The sequence below is a fragment of the Athene noctua genome, chromosome 6 (assembly GCF_965140245.1).
Source record: "Athene noctua chromosome 6, bAthNoc1.hap1.1, whole genome shotgun sequence".
NCBI classification, from domain to species: Eukaryota; Metazoa; Chordata; class Aves; order Strigiformes; family Strigidae; genus Athene; species Athene noctua.
In genome coordinates this window covers 9,297,368-9,312,489 of record NC_134042.1, presented here as the reverse complement: position 1 = coordinate 9,312,489, position 15,122 = coordinate 9,297,368, and the positions used below count along the sequence as shown (strand labels likewise).

Sequence of the window (15,122 nt, the reverse complement as noted above, 5' to 3'; positions counted from 1 at the left end):
AAAGTCAGTGGAAGAATCAGTCTTTTAAAATTTCTTGTCACGTTTAGAACCAGCTTAGGTGTGTGGTTTTGCCTGTAACAGATTTGATGAATTGTGCTATCCAGTGCAACAGCTTGGCAGTAAGAATAGCTGTACACAGATGATAGTTTGATAGTTTTCACTGTTTAAATGAGGAGATGAAATTTCATTCCCTAGATAAAGGGATATATGTGATACCCAAACAGTGGAAGAAGTTATTGTATGTCATTTATTTTTTGGGGTGGGGTGGAGTGGGGAGAAAGAAAGAAGATACTGATTTTTCCTGACAGAAATGGAATATGACAGTAAGTTTTAAGAGGGGATTTGAGTATATTTGGAATGAGTTTTATTTCGGCAGAAGACACTGCAATTTAGCTGTTAGGACTTGCATTGCTGCAACTTACAGTAGAACTAATGATAACCAGTGCAGCTACTTTCATCATAGGATGTAAAAGAGGAGAGTAAATAATACTGGTTTCAAAAGACTGTCTCATGAGAGATGTTGATAGAGTTAGTCCCAGAGGGAAAGAATGTAGAGATAAAGAGACAAACGGGATGTTAAGCCTTTGTAATTATATCACTCTGGGCCTATTGGTTTATAGATGAAAAGGGAATACAGGGGATCTGAGAGTTGTGATAAAAACATTGTTTTTTTCAGTGCATCTTCAGATGCTCAAAAGTGAGGATGGGATGAAGAACTGGGCAAGAGAAGGGTTGTGGAGTGGTGGTGGGGTTTTTTTCATTATTGTGGTGGTTACTTTTTTCCCCCTGCCTCAGTTACCAGTTTTGGGATAAAAGGTGGTGGATCTAGAATTTGGTATATATTATTTGTACGTAAGTTTTTTTCCAAGCAGTTAGAGTGAAGGCTTTAAGAGACTAAAGACTGTATCAATGTGTCTCATCCTAGACCAGCTTCTAGTAGAAACTGCAAAGTTGGAAGGCCTTCTATTACTAGAGAGGTGAATTCTTCTGAGCTATCAAGGGAAACATAAACCCAACACCCTGGTATTTTAATTTATTTTCTTGGTTTGGGATAGCAGAGCCCGGTAGTTCTTACCTAAAAAATTCTTGAAAAATACAGTTCTTTCTTTCAAGTGCAAAGAATTCTTGTCAAAGGAAGGAAGTGGGTTGAGTTTGGTTTGTATGCTCCCTAGCATTAAAGTCATAATCACAATATGATTAAAAAGAAATTCCAGTCTAGCTTGAAGTCAGCATTCAAGCATGGGTGTACCGTCTTGAAGCCTTTAGTATCGTGAATCCTTTAGTATCATGCCTGGCATTCATAATAGCCTTTTAAAATGGCACCTGAGGCACCTAAAATGTTTTGCTTCTGAGCTTCCCTGCAGCTCATCTTCAGGAGGAACCTGCTGCTGTTTGAGGACTGTCTGGAAATGTTTGTTAGAGCCCTGGCCCAGTGACCAGGAAACAGATCATGAAAGAGTGAGAATTCTGAGAGAGATCATGCCTTTGTGTTAATAGTTCTTGTGTTGAGGGCTCCACAGCTGACAAAATCAATGCTTTTCAGAGGAAGAGGTGGAGAAACTAGCCTGGCAGATAAGACTCATCACCTAAGTGGCAATATGGAGAACCGAGGCTTATAAACTAGTTGGAAGCGGTTGGTAGTGGAATTGCTGCTCTTGTGCAAGAGTAGGCAGGAAATCTGTTGTGCACAGTATCCCTTGCCCAGTAGCTGGGAAAAGTGGTGTATGTGCAACTTCTGCTTGTACTGCTGGGCTAAAGAGGCCCTAGCATGACTGATCAGTTGTTTTGCTGTCTTAGCAATGGAAACCAAGATATGTTGATTTTGAGAGATAGGAGTAGCCACCTGCAAATAGAGTATGTAACTGTCATTATGTTTGCCTTCTAGGTGAACAAGAATGATATTAGGAAAAAAGTGCGTCGTCTGATGGGAAAATCACATATTGGATTGGTGCACAGCCAGCAAATAAATGATATTCTAGACAAACTTGCCAATCTGGTAAGTAAAACACTGATGAGTGGTGTATCTGTGGGAGCTACAGTGCAGGAAAAAAAACTATCTGAAAATTCTTCTATAAATGCTCTGCAACACTAATTTTAAAATATTAAAAATAATTAAATTTAATTACTAAATTCTGCTTTCACACGTATAAAATAAATCTTGTGATTATGTGACTGTTTATGCAGAATAAACCTTACATCCTGTAATCCTCATTAAGATTATAGGCTAACACCTATGTAACTAAAACTAGCCAGCTTTTAACCCAGCCATCAGCAAGGTGGATGCAAGTTAGGCCCTTGGAAAGCTAATTTTTTGAAGTATTTTTACATTTGGAATGTGGTTTTATGCACAGAAAGGACACAAAATTATCTTAGAGTTAATTGGGAAAAAGCAGACCAGTTTACTGCAGTGTTACTGGAACCCAGACACCTCACTATCTCATACTGTGGTACCAGCATGAATGTTGTTGTAGGGTGTGATAATTCTCACAGTCACACTTGCTGAAACCAAACTTGTCATTCTAGTTGAAACTAAACTTACTAGAGTATCTTGCTTAAGGCTTTGACCAAAATTGCCTCTCATCAGCTGTGCTAAAAACTTCTTTTTTCTTTCGTTTGCTGAAAATGCTTCTCATGTCACCCAGTGGACTTTTTTTCAATAGATCAGGAGAAATTGGTTTCAAAGTTCATTAATGATTGCATATTTTTTGTTCTAGAATGGACGGGAACTACCTGTGAGACCCAGTGGCAGCCGCCACATCAAGAAGCAGACCTTTGTAGTACATGCTGGGACAGACACGACAGGAGACATATTTTTCATGGAGGTAGGGACAAGAATAATATTAATGCAACCAGTAGCATTCCATAAAGAATGTTAGAAATCTTATGTAATATTTTGTGCTCCCAGGTATGTGATGACTGCATTGTGCTGAGAAGCAACATTGGAACTGTGTATGAACGTTGGTGGTATGAGAAACTCATCAACATGACTTACTGTCCCAAAACAAAAGTGCTGTGCCTCTGGCGGAGGAATGGCCAGGAGACACAACTGAACAAGTTCTACACCAAGAAGGTATGCATCTTGTTTCATACACAATACTGAGGTCAAACTGAAGAAAACAAACAAATCCTTCCTGTGTCATTTTCTGGTTTTAATCAAAAAATAACATCCCCTCTCCAGCACTGGTCACTGAATTGCAATAGCTGTTTAGCAGCACTGACATCTGAAGCTGGCATTATGCCTTGTCATTTACCTGAAGTCAGTAGTACAGCGGGATGCAATTTAAGAAATTATGTGGGTAGCTTCTACCTGTTTTTTATAGTTAGAAGAAGGAAAACATCAGTATTACTAAATATTGCATGAGCTTGCAGGCTTATAAAGATAGTAAAAATACTGTGGCAGATTTATGGGGAAAAAGCTAAATAAAACTATGTCTTTAGTAATTGAGTTAATTGTGGCATTTTTAATGGCAAACCCAAACTGACAAAATAGGTAAAAATTTTTCTCCATGGGCCTGTGTTTGATTTTTATTTCACATATTCCTACATTCTCCACTAATGTGAAAGCCCTTTTCTTCTTATGGTTAATTGCAAATATAAAGAAATTGCTTAAACCTACCAGGAAAACTCCGGTAACTCCTACACAATGACCAGCAAACAAAAGGTAAAGATTTGTAAATGCAAGTAGTAATATATTGAAAGGTTATTATCTTTGAGATATATAAAGGGATTACATTTCTGCTTCAAAAAATTGATTTTACATAGATCAGGGTGTCATAATGAAGGTGTGAATACAAAAGAAAGGAGGACAAAAGAAGTGTGCAGCAGAAGTTACTTGGAAAGTTAATTGCATGTATCTTGGACTTTGGATAGAAAATTTTCTTAAATTTTACTCTGAGATTATGGCTTAACCATGATTTGATACTAGACAGGGGAGTTGGAGGAAGATGAATGGAAGAATATGGCATAAGGAAATAGATAGGAATAACAAAATGACAGATATGATTCTGACCGGGAACATTGATTGCTGGAAGCTGAAAGAAAGAGGGGGATTGTGATATTGTTTTGAGGCTTTTTCTATACTAGGAGACTGGGTAAACTTGGTTAGATTGGTCATGAGCGTGCGCCAAGCCGTGAACTCTTCACTAGATTGTGCTATGAAATTATATGAAATAATTTCTCTGTCAACTTGCAAAAGCAATATAAATACCATCTAGTAATTAGCTGTGGTTGAATTTTATAGGCTTTTTGTCATTATGTACCACATGGGGCTTGTTCCTTTTGCATAATCTTAGAATCTTGCAGTTCTTTTCCCTTAGTAATTTGGAAAAAATAACACTGTATTACTCTTTATTTTGTATGTTAGTGTCGGGAATTATACTACTGTGTAAAAGACAGTATGGAGCGAGCAGCAGCAAGACAGCAAAGCATTAAACCAGGTACAAATTTTGCTTGTTGGGAACATTTGTTGTTTAACCTGCAATCAATAAAAATTTTTTATTAATAACATCTTTGAACAAAATCTCCTTTTCCTTGGAAATCTTAGGGTAGCTTTGTACATCTGTGTGTGTGTAGCAGACTTAGTGTTACCATTAGCTTGCACCCATATACCTCACTCTAATTACAAACTAACCTCAAACACCCATATAAAGAAGTGTTACATATAAGGACTAGCTGCTAGTAAAATAATAAGTAGGAAAGAGGATGAGACTTCAGCTTCACTTTGTGATTGGCAAGCTGCTCCTTATATTCCTGATTGAGTCACAGAACTCTGTTGTCCACTTTGTGTTCAGAATGGAGGTTAATAAATATGCTTGTTTGTGTTAGTGAATCTACCGTGATGAATCTGCAGCTTTCTGCAGACTTTCAGTGCACAAACCTTTTCTGTGTTGCAAGATCTTGTGCTGGTGCAGTCCTCCTATCAGTACAACTTCTCCGGTGTAGACATTCTTCTTAGTTTCACATCATAATCTGGGACAGGTTAGTATAGTTACACTGGTGGAATTTTTCTTGGCAAACACCCTTTCCTTTTCCTGTTGAGTCGAAAACTCTAGAAAAGTGGATTTGCAGTTTTGGGAGACTGAGATCTTGGAAGGGAATTTTCCATTTTGCTTACTCTCCAGAGAGCAGCATGTGCTTTGTGTACCTGGGTAACAAACATGAAGGTGGCTTATTTTATACCTTCATAAGGTGGTGGTTTCTGCCTTGCTGGAGTCTGTTTGCAGGTTCACTGTGGTTTTATGTTTTCAAAGTTTGATTTTTGTGGCAACTATTTTTTTTCAAGTGGATCCTAGGACTCTGGGAGCCATGCTTTGAGGCACGAACCTATTTTAGGTGTGTCTCAATGCCATATCTAAGGGATTTACATTTTATACTCGTAACTGGCATGAGAAAATGACTTATGTTTAAATCTAGCGTTGTAAGGTGTTCAACCCTCAGCCAGCTGTAGGAGCTTGGAGCAGCCACCATTTTCTTCCTCCTGCCATTAGTCCAGTTTAATCTGAGGAAGGAGAGGAAGGACTGAACTATCACTGAGGGTAGAGGAGACTAAAGTGTCTACGAAAGCTATTTTAAGAATTGGGCAATAATGCAGTATTAAAAATGTGTTTGAAAGCCATTCTCCAGAATTCACTGGTTCTCTACAAATGATAATTTTAAAAAAATCACTATAAGAAAGCATTTTCTAGCTGAACTGAATGATGCAGAAGAAACTAGATGAAAATACCTGGATTGTTTTCTATTAATGTCCTCTATTAAATTTTCATTGTTATAACCATGTTGACTTTTTCATTTCTGAAAGCATAAAACAGTGCCCTACAAAAATCATCAAGCTCAAAATGCAAGCCTAGTTTGTGCTTGCTTATGTGTCTGTACTTAAGACTGGGCTGTCTATGGTATTATGTGATTGCAGTGTCTTACCATGCAGAAATGAAACGTGGAATTAAAAACAAATGAACAAAATCACAATATGAACGACAATAAATACAGACTGAGCTGACATCAATGTCCCTTCATGTAACCAGGATGAAATTTGTTACGATATTTGAAAGACTGGTGGTTCTCAGAAGGCTGTCATTAGTGAGTGGACTCTATTGGAACGCTCCCTACTATTCTTAGTAGTGTCCTCTTGCTATGCACATCAAATGGAGATTATGTTTTTATCGTTTTATATTTCCCTTCCGCACATCATGACGTGGCTGATGGCTCTCTGTTCTTTCACTCACTTTCTCTGGATGTTTTTGTTTGTTTTTCTTTGATGTTTTCTTTTTTTAATTAACATATCACAGGTCCTGAGTTGGGTGGTGAATTCCCTGTGCAGGATATGAAAACCGGTGAAGGAGGTCTTCTTCAGGTCACACTGGAAGGAATTAACCTGAAATTTATGCACAGTCAGGTATGAGGGAAATCTGTGAGGAGACTGCGAGCATGAAGCTTTTTGCAGCACGCTTGTATATGTGTTTCCTCTTCCCGGAGTATTAACGAGGACAAAAAAAGCATATGTATATTTACACACGGACAGACTCACTTATATAAATATATATGTGTATGTAAAAATACACTGAAATTAAATATCCTCAGGAAAACTATAATCAACTGAAGAAAAATGTTGATACAGGTTTCAGCTTCTTGTTTCTGGTGGTCTGAATTGTCTAAGCACAAAACAAATGGTAGCCAGTATATTAAGGGACAGAAAAAGTGATCAGTAGTAATCTAAACTGCCATAATGCATCACACTGAACATATCCTGATGGCATAAGCAGTCAACCTTATAGATACAGTGTTTGAATATTGCAGGTACAGAAGGCAACCTGCTGTGTCATATTTAATCTGTCTTGTTTTAAAATTTGAGAAATCATCTGGAGTATTTAGTATGAAAATAAAATAGGAAAGTGGCTCTTGCTGTAGTTCACAAAAATAAGAAAAAATTACTAATTCTTTTTTCCTTCCAAATAGCAGATCTTGTGGGCATAGAGGAAACACAACTAGAATTGCCATTTCTTTCTTTCTCTGGATGTTGTTTCTGTTGCTTCCTTTGATCCTTGTTTTTTATTTTGCTTTGTGTTTTTTTGTTTTGCATATGATATTAAATGCATGCTATGCTAGACAGTAGAATCAGTTTTTAGGGGAGAGTGTGTGTGTGTGCGTGTGAGAGAGAGAAAGAAAAGCTTCTGTCAGTCCTCTGTGGAGTGTTTTTTCCTTTCCTCCTGACTAGACTTTTCTCCCCACGCAAGCTTTGTTCTTCCTTTGAGGATACATCAGTGTAGATCCCACTGGAAGTGCACGTGCATCTCAAACACACATGCTCAGAATCTTTAATACTTCTCCCAAGGTCACAGCAGCACTATGTGCCTCTGAGTTCGTATTTGCCAATATAGAGAGTAGAGAGTTGTCAACCTCCTTCAGTTTTCTTCCTATCTATTACCGGAGTAGATCTGGACTACAGCTGACCTGCTGTAGTATTTCAAACCTACTCTGTGATGAAACAGTCTACCTGGTTTAGTTACAGATTATAACCTTTTATTCGATATGCCAGAATATGAACAACCACAAGAGGAACTCATCAGTAGTACGGAATGGATTTTCATAGTTACTGGAAGTGGCAGGTCTAAAGTATTTGAAAATTAAACCCTGGTCTGGAAGCAACAGTTTGATGTCATAATAGTTGGATGTAATAGAAACTACTTTGTCCTAAGGTAAAGACGCACCATAGGGAATGTTTTGTTTGCTTCTCCTTTTTGTTCTTTTGACAGAAGTCAAAAATTATGTTGGCTTCAAGCTCCTAATCTCTTGAACAGTCTATGGAGATGACTGTTTCATAAATGAACAGCCAGGCATATATGCATTTGCAGTGAGAAAAGATGTATAAGAAGATGGCCACATCATCATCATCATCAAGATTTCTTAAGTGTAACAGGCATCTTCACAAGACAAAGACATTCAGTGTTAAGCACATAGTGAACACACATACTGCTGTCCAAAAGAAAAACTCCAAATCCTAGAATTTACACTTGTCCTTAAATTCAAAGCCTTTTTTTTTTTTTTTTTTTTTTTTTTTCCCCTGAAAGATCGGCATGACATTCTGAAGGGGGAATCGTCACTGGTTGTTATATGAATGTCAGGATCATCAACAGTTGAATTTCTTATCAGAAATGCTGAGTCCTCTGCTACCACCAGCACTCCTAGAGTACTAACTTTATCATATCTTTCCTTACAGAGAAGGGTGTTCTGATTTGCTGTCTGTGATGACAATTACTGCATCTTTTCTGGAAGGCAGTCTGTGCAGGTCAGACCCAGGAAGCATGCCAGCTGTCTCCCCTTCTTCATCACATTATTCCTCCTCTTCATCACGTTCCAATGAGGCTGTAGTCAGATGAGTTTCCATTACTTGATGGATATTGAAACAAGTACAGTTCTAGAAAATACACAATTTATTTGACATGTTTAATTCTTGGTCTCTTAGATTTACGTTGCCAGCTGGTAAGGGCATTCAGTACCATTTAGTGGACCTAAGACATATCCTTGTTTCCCTTTTCAGAACAAAGTGTCTAGACAGATATTGAAAGTCTACCATTGAAGGCTCTGTATGGAGTGGACGACTGTAACAGTTACGTAAAGGACTCCTACTACTTGCACCATACAAAAAAAAAAATCCCCTTGAATTTCATATTCTGTGGAGCTAAAGGATGTTTGCATTCTTATTCTAACACTCATCAGCCAGTCTGCTTCCTTAAAAGGTCTGCTATTCTAGAAGAATTGTCCTTTCCAGTTTTCACATAAATTATATAAATTGCTCCCTATGGCAGTTGATTTCAGAATATGTCTATGAGCATACTTAAACCCAGGATCCTACAGCCGTTTCTCTGTGTTGAAAATGGCTTTGTCTGTTTCTGTTGAGTTTGGATGAGGACACTGACCAAAAAATGCCTACAGGACCTTATTGGGCACAGCTTTCTCTTCATCTTCCTCTCCTTACTCCACATACAGACCCTGTTCTTGGCCCTCTTTCCAAGTATTCTTTTCAGCAATGCAACTTACTAAAAGGAGGGATTTCTGTTGCTCAGCTTGGTTGGATGTCATAGAAGTAATTAATTTAGAACATAGGATGAGGTGTTTCTGCTTTTAAAAAATAGATAAATAATGGAGTCTATTCTGTCCTACCTGAGAAGACTGAACATACTGCTTCAGTGTTAGAATGATGCTTGCTTTCATGAATCTGTTTTTTAAGGCTCTTGATTTGCAACGTGTATATTTTCTTACAACCTTGTGAATTCCTCAGGAAATGTTGTAGATGCATAGTGGGCCAGCCTGTTCACACGTGATAGTTGTCTTTAGTGTTCACAGATTGTCTCACCATGCGAACAGCACCCATAGGCTTAAGAAGAAAAAATGTTCAAGTTTATCTGTGTCTAGCAGATCCTTTGGAATAGGGAGGGAATCAAACATACCTGTGGCATTGGCAAATTATTCTGAGTTTATGTCTAAAAATTATGTTACAATATTGGGACTTGGTAACTCTGTCCCCATTATGAATTCATCTGTGTCAAACATAGATGGAAATTTAATAAAATGCAGCAGGCACATGCCCGTCTACAGTAGGATCCACACTGAATGCTCTGTCTTGAAGAACCACAGTTTCCCTAGGGTAAGTAACTGTTATTTCCTTTACGCTTGTTTTCTGATTGGGTGAGAGGAGAGCATCTCTGTCCCTTAAACAATATAGCAAGAACTTGCCCATCAACTCATACGTCTTCTGAAAATGGATAACTTACTGTAATTGTGACAAACTTGATAAATTCTCATCTTGCTCATAGCTCTTGTGGAAATGCTTCACTCCTTAACATTATACTCAGGTCATGAGCACCTGGGGCAGTCAAGTCTTCTAGGCAACTTTACTGTTACTGGATAAAACAACAAATGTTTCACCTGAGATTTTCTATAGAAGTTCTGACTTTTATACTTTAGACTACTAGCAAAAACTTTTCACAGAAAATATTACAGAAAAAGGAAACTAAGTGCAATGAAGAAAGTGTTCTGTTACTGACTTGTTTACTCTGTAACTGTTCCTCGAAAAAGAAAATGTTTTTGACCGACTAAACTGATGCAGAACATGGGCGAAAACAGGCAAACAAAAAAGATGGGATTAAGTCTCCTTTCCCTTGAGTGCTTGAATGTAAGCAGAAAGCAAGCTTCAGATTTTCTGATTAAGTAAGTGGAACTTCAGGTTTTTTTCAATTGAGCAAAAAATATCCTCAGTCTGTTAATTCTATTCTCTGCTAATAACAATAACAATAAAACCACTTTGACTTGAAAAATCAACCAGCAGTGCATTTACTGATCTCTATTGATACAGAAAGCCTGTTTCTTAAAAAAACCACAACACTTTCTGGTCTTGACTTCCTTTGCCTTTCTTGGGTAGCATGTCGTCTGTGATTACATGGGTGTTGCTAATACTGGATTCAAGAGGGGTTGCAGAGTTTTCTCTTTTCTTCTTTCCAAGGCAATGAAGTTTCTCTCGTAACATTTTTTTAAAAGGGTCCTGAAATCATGGTGTTGTAAATTTTATAGGCACTGAACGTATCAGTCCAGACCATTGTAATATGGTCTTGCGGAGGTCTCTCCAAGGTACCGGACATAGACTTACTCTGAATGTTAGGGCAATTGTTGCTCTCAGTGTTTCTCTTGCCTTGAAAAAGCAAGTACATTAGAAACTGGAATATGGAACTGATTCCTCACAGCACTTTCTGCAGCTTCTTATGTCTGTGTATGGACTCTGACCCTTTTGGAGATGTGCATGTAAGAAGGGACTGTTTTGTATCTTGAAATAGATTGGATGTTCGACAAACTCATTATGCTCAGAGAACTTGTTTATTCCTGCAGTCTTGGCATCTAGGTTCTGGACTGAAAAACCTAGTCATGTAGTTCAACTGGTTTTGTCTTTTGGGGTTCACCTATGTAAAATGTAAGTTCAAAGCGGGTTTGTTTTCTAAGTGACTGTTCAGCTGGCAGCAGCCATATGTGAAGTGAGCAAACAATAGAGAAGGGTCCAAACTCTCCCATCCTGCTTAAAGCAGAAAACTGGTACTGACTGATAAAGGAGACAGTTCCAAGAGTAAGTATGCAGGTAAACTGTAGCTAAATAAACTGTAAAGTGTAGCTAAATAAATTGTAGCTAAATAACTGCTTCATAAACTGTAGCAAAATCTTAAACAGCAAGGCTCTCGGGGAGAAGGAAGATTAATGGTTCCTCATTAGATTAAATCTGACTACTGGATAGGTTAGGAGGATCAGTGTCAGGGTGGGAAGTATAGTGCCCCTTACCTGCCCTCTGTGCTGGAGGAGGATGCATGGAGGGGCAGAAACTGACTGGGATGGATCAGAGGCTACAAATCGTGCTAAATTTGGGAGCCAGCTTTTTTCTCGTCCCCCTCTTCTGTTGTATTTCAGGTGTGTTGGTATTCTTTTTGCAATAACTCATTTGAGTGCCTGAAGGGGTAGCAATGTTGGATATGTCAGAGTTACTAACTCCTTCGTTTCTCTTCCATGCTTTCTCCTCCTGCAAGGAGCGGAAGGTACTTCATCTTCTGCTGTCTTCGCTTCTTAGCACTTTTAAGTTATTTGTTGATTTCTAGCATTGTGGCAAGTTTGTCTTTTGAATATTTATTTCACCCTTTATTTATATATTAAACTGTAAATGAACTGGTAGTGTATGCTATAACACTTCAGGTTGTATCTGCTGTGATGTTTTTGTTTAATTTTGGCTTTTTAGTTTAAAAAACCCAAATCTGACTAATTTTATGTTACTTTTCCTCCTGTTTTTGTAGGTTTTCATAGAGCTGAATCACATTAAAAAGTGCAATACTGTGCGAGGAGTCTTTGTCCTGGAGGAATTTGGTAATTACATTATTTTGATATTAGGTCCGTACTCACATGGCAGTAACTCAAATTTCCAGTCTTCAGATTCAGAGTTGCACTGCAGTTTCAAAGATGGGAGAGAAAGATAGATTGCATGTGAGAAGTCACCCAAGATGAGTGACTTAACATAAAAATTTAAACATCAATTTTCATCATATTAAGTTTTGTGTCCTAGGTGCTTTTTATTAATAGACAGAGAAGATGTTCTGAGTCTTCTGAAGCAAACAAAACAACACTTAAACTTGGATGTGTGTAGGAATTTTCTTTGGTTTGTTCCTTTTTCGTCTGAGAAACCACATTTTTAAGCAGGACTTAGAGTTGATCTTTCTCAACACACTATGCGTTCATGACAAAGAATTGCTGTTAATTGCAAAGTTTCCTCTTTGCTCTATGCAGAATTTCATTTTTGTTGTATGGAGCAGAAGATGTTTTGTCAGGTTCCACTTTATTTATTCTATGGTTTTGGTTTCAGAGCATGACTGGTAAAGAGTGGAAAAGCAAAGGTTAAGGAGAATAGAGAATTTATGCTACTTTGGTCAGTTATTACATATAATCTGCCTACAGTCTAGTATGGGAGAAAATCTGGGTTACTATTCAGTGTTAGTGTCAGTCTTGCTGTTCTTAACTAGTGTCTGAAAAAATGAGTGACTTCAGATGCAGGTCTCCAGAAGAGTGAATCACATACTTCTCTTGAAATAGTCCCCAAACCCGTATTGGTTTATTCTTCCACCCATCTGTGAGACATTTGTCTAGGGCTTAGGTGCATGCATGAGCCATTTAAAAAGAAGATAAAATTTACAACATTCTTTCCGTGGTAGATCAGCATCCATACTTTGGCCGTTAATCAAAATCTAAATCAGCAGCCCCCTTTACTATGACTGTCATTGTTCTTTGGTGCTGTGAATAGAATGTTCTGGCTGAGGGATTCTCTTTTAGAGTATAAAAAAACAGTTAATATGAGATTGTTGAAATTAATGTCTTTGTCCATAATAATGTGTTGTTTCCTTTTGGTGATAAAAAGTCATAAGGTATTCAGATGATAAAGCCTTTCTGACTGTTGCAGTTTGCCACAAATTAATCTCCCAGAAGTCTGGGATTTGAATTTGTGAACAATTTTTTCCTCTTTTCTGAAAATAGTGTTCATGGTTCAAATGGTTGGATCAGTGTATTTAAACCTTGAAAAATTTATAATAGTTTAGATGTTCAGAAGTTGTCTGCACTTTATGGTTGCATATTCCTTTCATACCATGTTTTCACCCTGACAGGCATAATTCATTTTACTACTTAAAGAAATTGCTTAAGGCTGTAAAAGATTATTGATGTGTTTCACAAAGGTGAGAGTTCAGAAGCCATAGAATTAGCTTAAAGAATGGCTTCAGCTTCTGAAATCCTTAACTTAAAAGAAATTACTTGGATCAGACATGAATTTTGGATCATTTTTTGAGAGGTTTTAACTCAAAGTAATTCTTTTAATAGTTCGTTTATATTGCACAAGAAGAAAGACAGTGTTGGACTTAGTATTTCCAGTCAGCTTCTGTTGATGACTCTCTCATACTGCGTTTAGCCCCTAATGACTGAAATAACTGTAAGAAAAAGAACTTCTTTTTTACAGACAATTTTGTAATCAAGGGCCTATTGCAAATCTAGAATTGTGATGTGGAACTTGTGAAAGGGTAATTTTAAGAAGTAATTAAAAATAAACTGGGAGTTGGACACTACAAGCAAAAACTGAGAAATTAAACCAATTGAATTAAAAATACCCTCCTCCCAAAATAGAGGTCACAGATAAGAACCAATTTGAATGTACCAAATGAGATTTATAATTTGCCCATCCAGCTACTAAAGAAAAAGAATAAAGGAAGAAGGATGTTGCAGGGGAGCTAACCTTTCTTCTTGTGCAGAGAAGAGAGACTGCCTCAGAGCTGCTTTTTTGTTATAAAGATGAGAAGATATGCCAATCTGTCCTGTTCAAGAGAAATTATCATATTAATAGTAAACTAATGGCATTCAGCAAGAACTTGTTTGGACTTAAGAACAAAGTTATTTAGCTGTGCTAAACATCATGAACCTTGCAGTCAGATTCACTCAGCAGGAATGTACTGAAGTACTATCTCCTCTTAGAAAAGTAGAGTGGTAAGCGTGCATACTCCAGTCTGGTGGGAAGTACTTCAGTGCAAGATGTGTTTGTCTGGTTTTGCCAAGCATGAGTGCTCTGAGTTTAGTAGTACTGTGTCAGGAAATTACAGGTCTGTTTGTGTTAATGCTGGCTTTAGATGGCAGCATGAAAGTTGGAATTGTGATTTCAGAGCAGGATGCAAGAAGTTCAGGAATTGTTGCCCACAAATGGAATTGGAGATTTAAGTAAGTGAGGAAATGTAAGGCTCTTCCCTCTGGAATTTGAGTTACTGCTGCGTACTTGTGCTTTACTTTCTTGTGGCCCCTTCACCGCCGCTGCTATGAAAACCTTCATTCTCCAGCAGGTAAAGTGTTGTCCCCTAAACTCATGCTATGCTAGCGCCATATTTTCATTCACAGGACCAAAGGCTGCAGGATGGTGCTTAATAATTTACTCCCTTCAACCACTTAGTTCAACAGCATCAGGAATAATTTCTAATATTAGAAGAAGAGTGCTTCTGCTAATCTCTTAATTTGAGGCTTGGGTCTTTTTTTTTTTTTTTATTATTGTTTTTTTCTTTGTATTCTGCAGCAGTAGTACCTTTACTTTTCTGAGTGTAAATCCAAACCCACTCTTTTTACTTTCCCTAACTCAGTCCTCTCAGGAGAATTTTCCCCATTGGAAGGACTATGAAGGAATACTTTTCTTAAAGACAAGGCAACTTACTGACTGTGAAGTGGGGAGACAGTACCTTGCCTAGGTGGTCTCCTGTTCCTTCTCTTCCTATTCTCAATTATGATACAGGATTTACAGCTTCCCTCCTCTCCTTCCCTCGTGGCACAAGGTCCTTACAGCTTTCCCTTCCTGCTTTTTGAAGAGTATATGAACAGTTTTATGTTATCCAGTGGGCAGTGAGGCTTACACAGCTGTAAAAGTCCTACCCTATTTGGCTGTGCACCAGCCTCACTCCCACCTTTTTTCCCTGGTGACATGGAGTTAATTTGGAACATCTGGTGCCAACGGGTAAGGTAGCTTGGATGTGCACCTCCTTATCTCCCCAGTTCTACTTGCTGGTATCACTGTGGCAGTGCAGCCT

The 15,122-nt window shown here is 37.9% G+C and overlaps 1 protein-coding gene across 13 annotated transcripts in view; it reads left to right on the top strand.

The window, feature by feature from the left end:
* The window catches only part of MADD (MAP kinase activating death domain), a 76,586-nt gene that overhangs the window by 55,307 nt on the left and 6,157 nt on the right, over nucleotides 1–15,122 (top strand). For 9 of the 13 annotated variants that reach the window (XM_074909455.1, XM_074909447.1, XM_074909454.1 and 6 more), the window contains 6 exons: nucleotides 1,886–1,996; nucleotides 2,715–2,822; nucleotides 2,906–3,070; nucleotides 4,364–4,436; nucleotides 6,285–6,391; nucleotides 11,820–11,889. In XM_074909455.1, the coding sequence (XP_074765556.1) occupies nucleotides 1,886–1,996; nucleotides 2,715–2,822; nucleotides 2,906–3,070; nucleotides 4,364–4,436; nucleotides 6,285–6,391; nucleotides 11,820–11,889 (634 nt within the window). Of the gene's footprint in view, nucleotides 1–1,885; nucleotides 1,997–2,714; nucleotides 2,823–2,905; nucleotides 3,071–4,363; nucleotides 4,437–6,284; nucleotides 6,392–8,212; nucleotides 11,272–11,442; nucleotides 11,568–11,819; nucleotides 11,890–15,122 lie in introns of those variants that run through there. The other 4 variants (XR_012633847.1, XM_074909448.1, XM_074909452.1 and 1 more) reach the window with 4 other exon arrangements.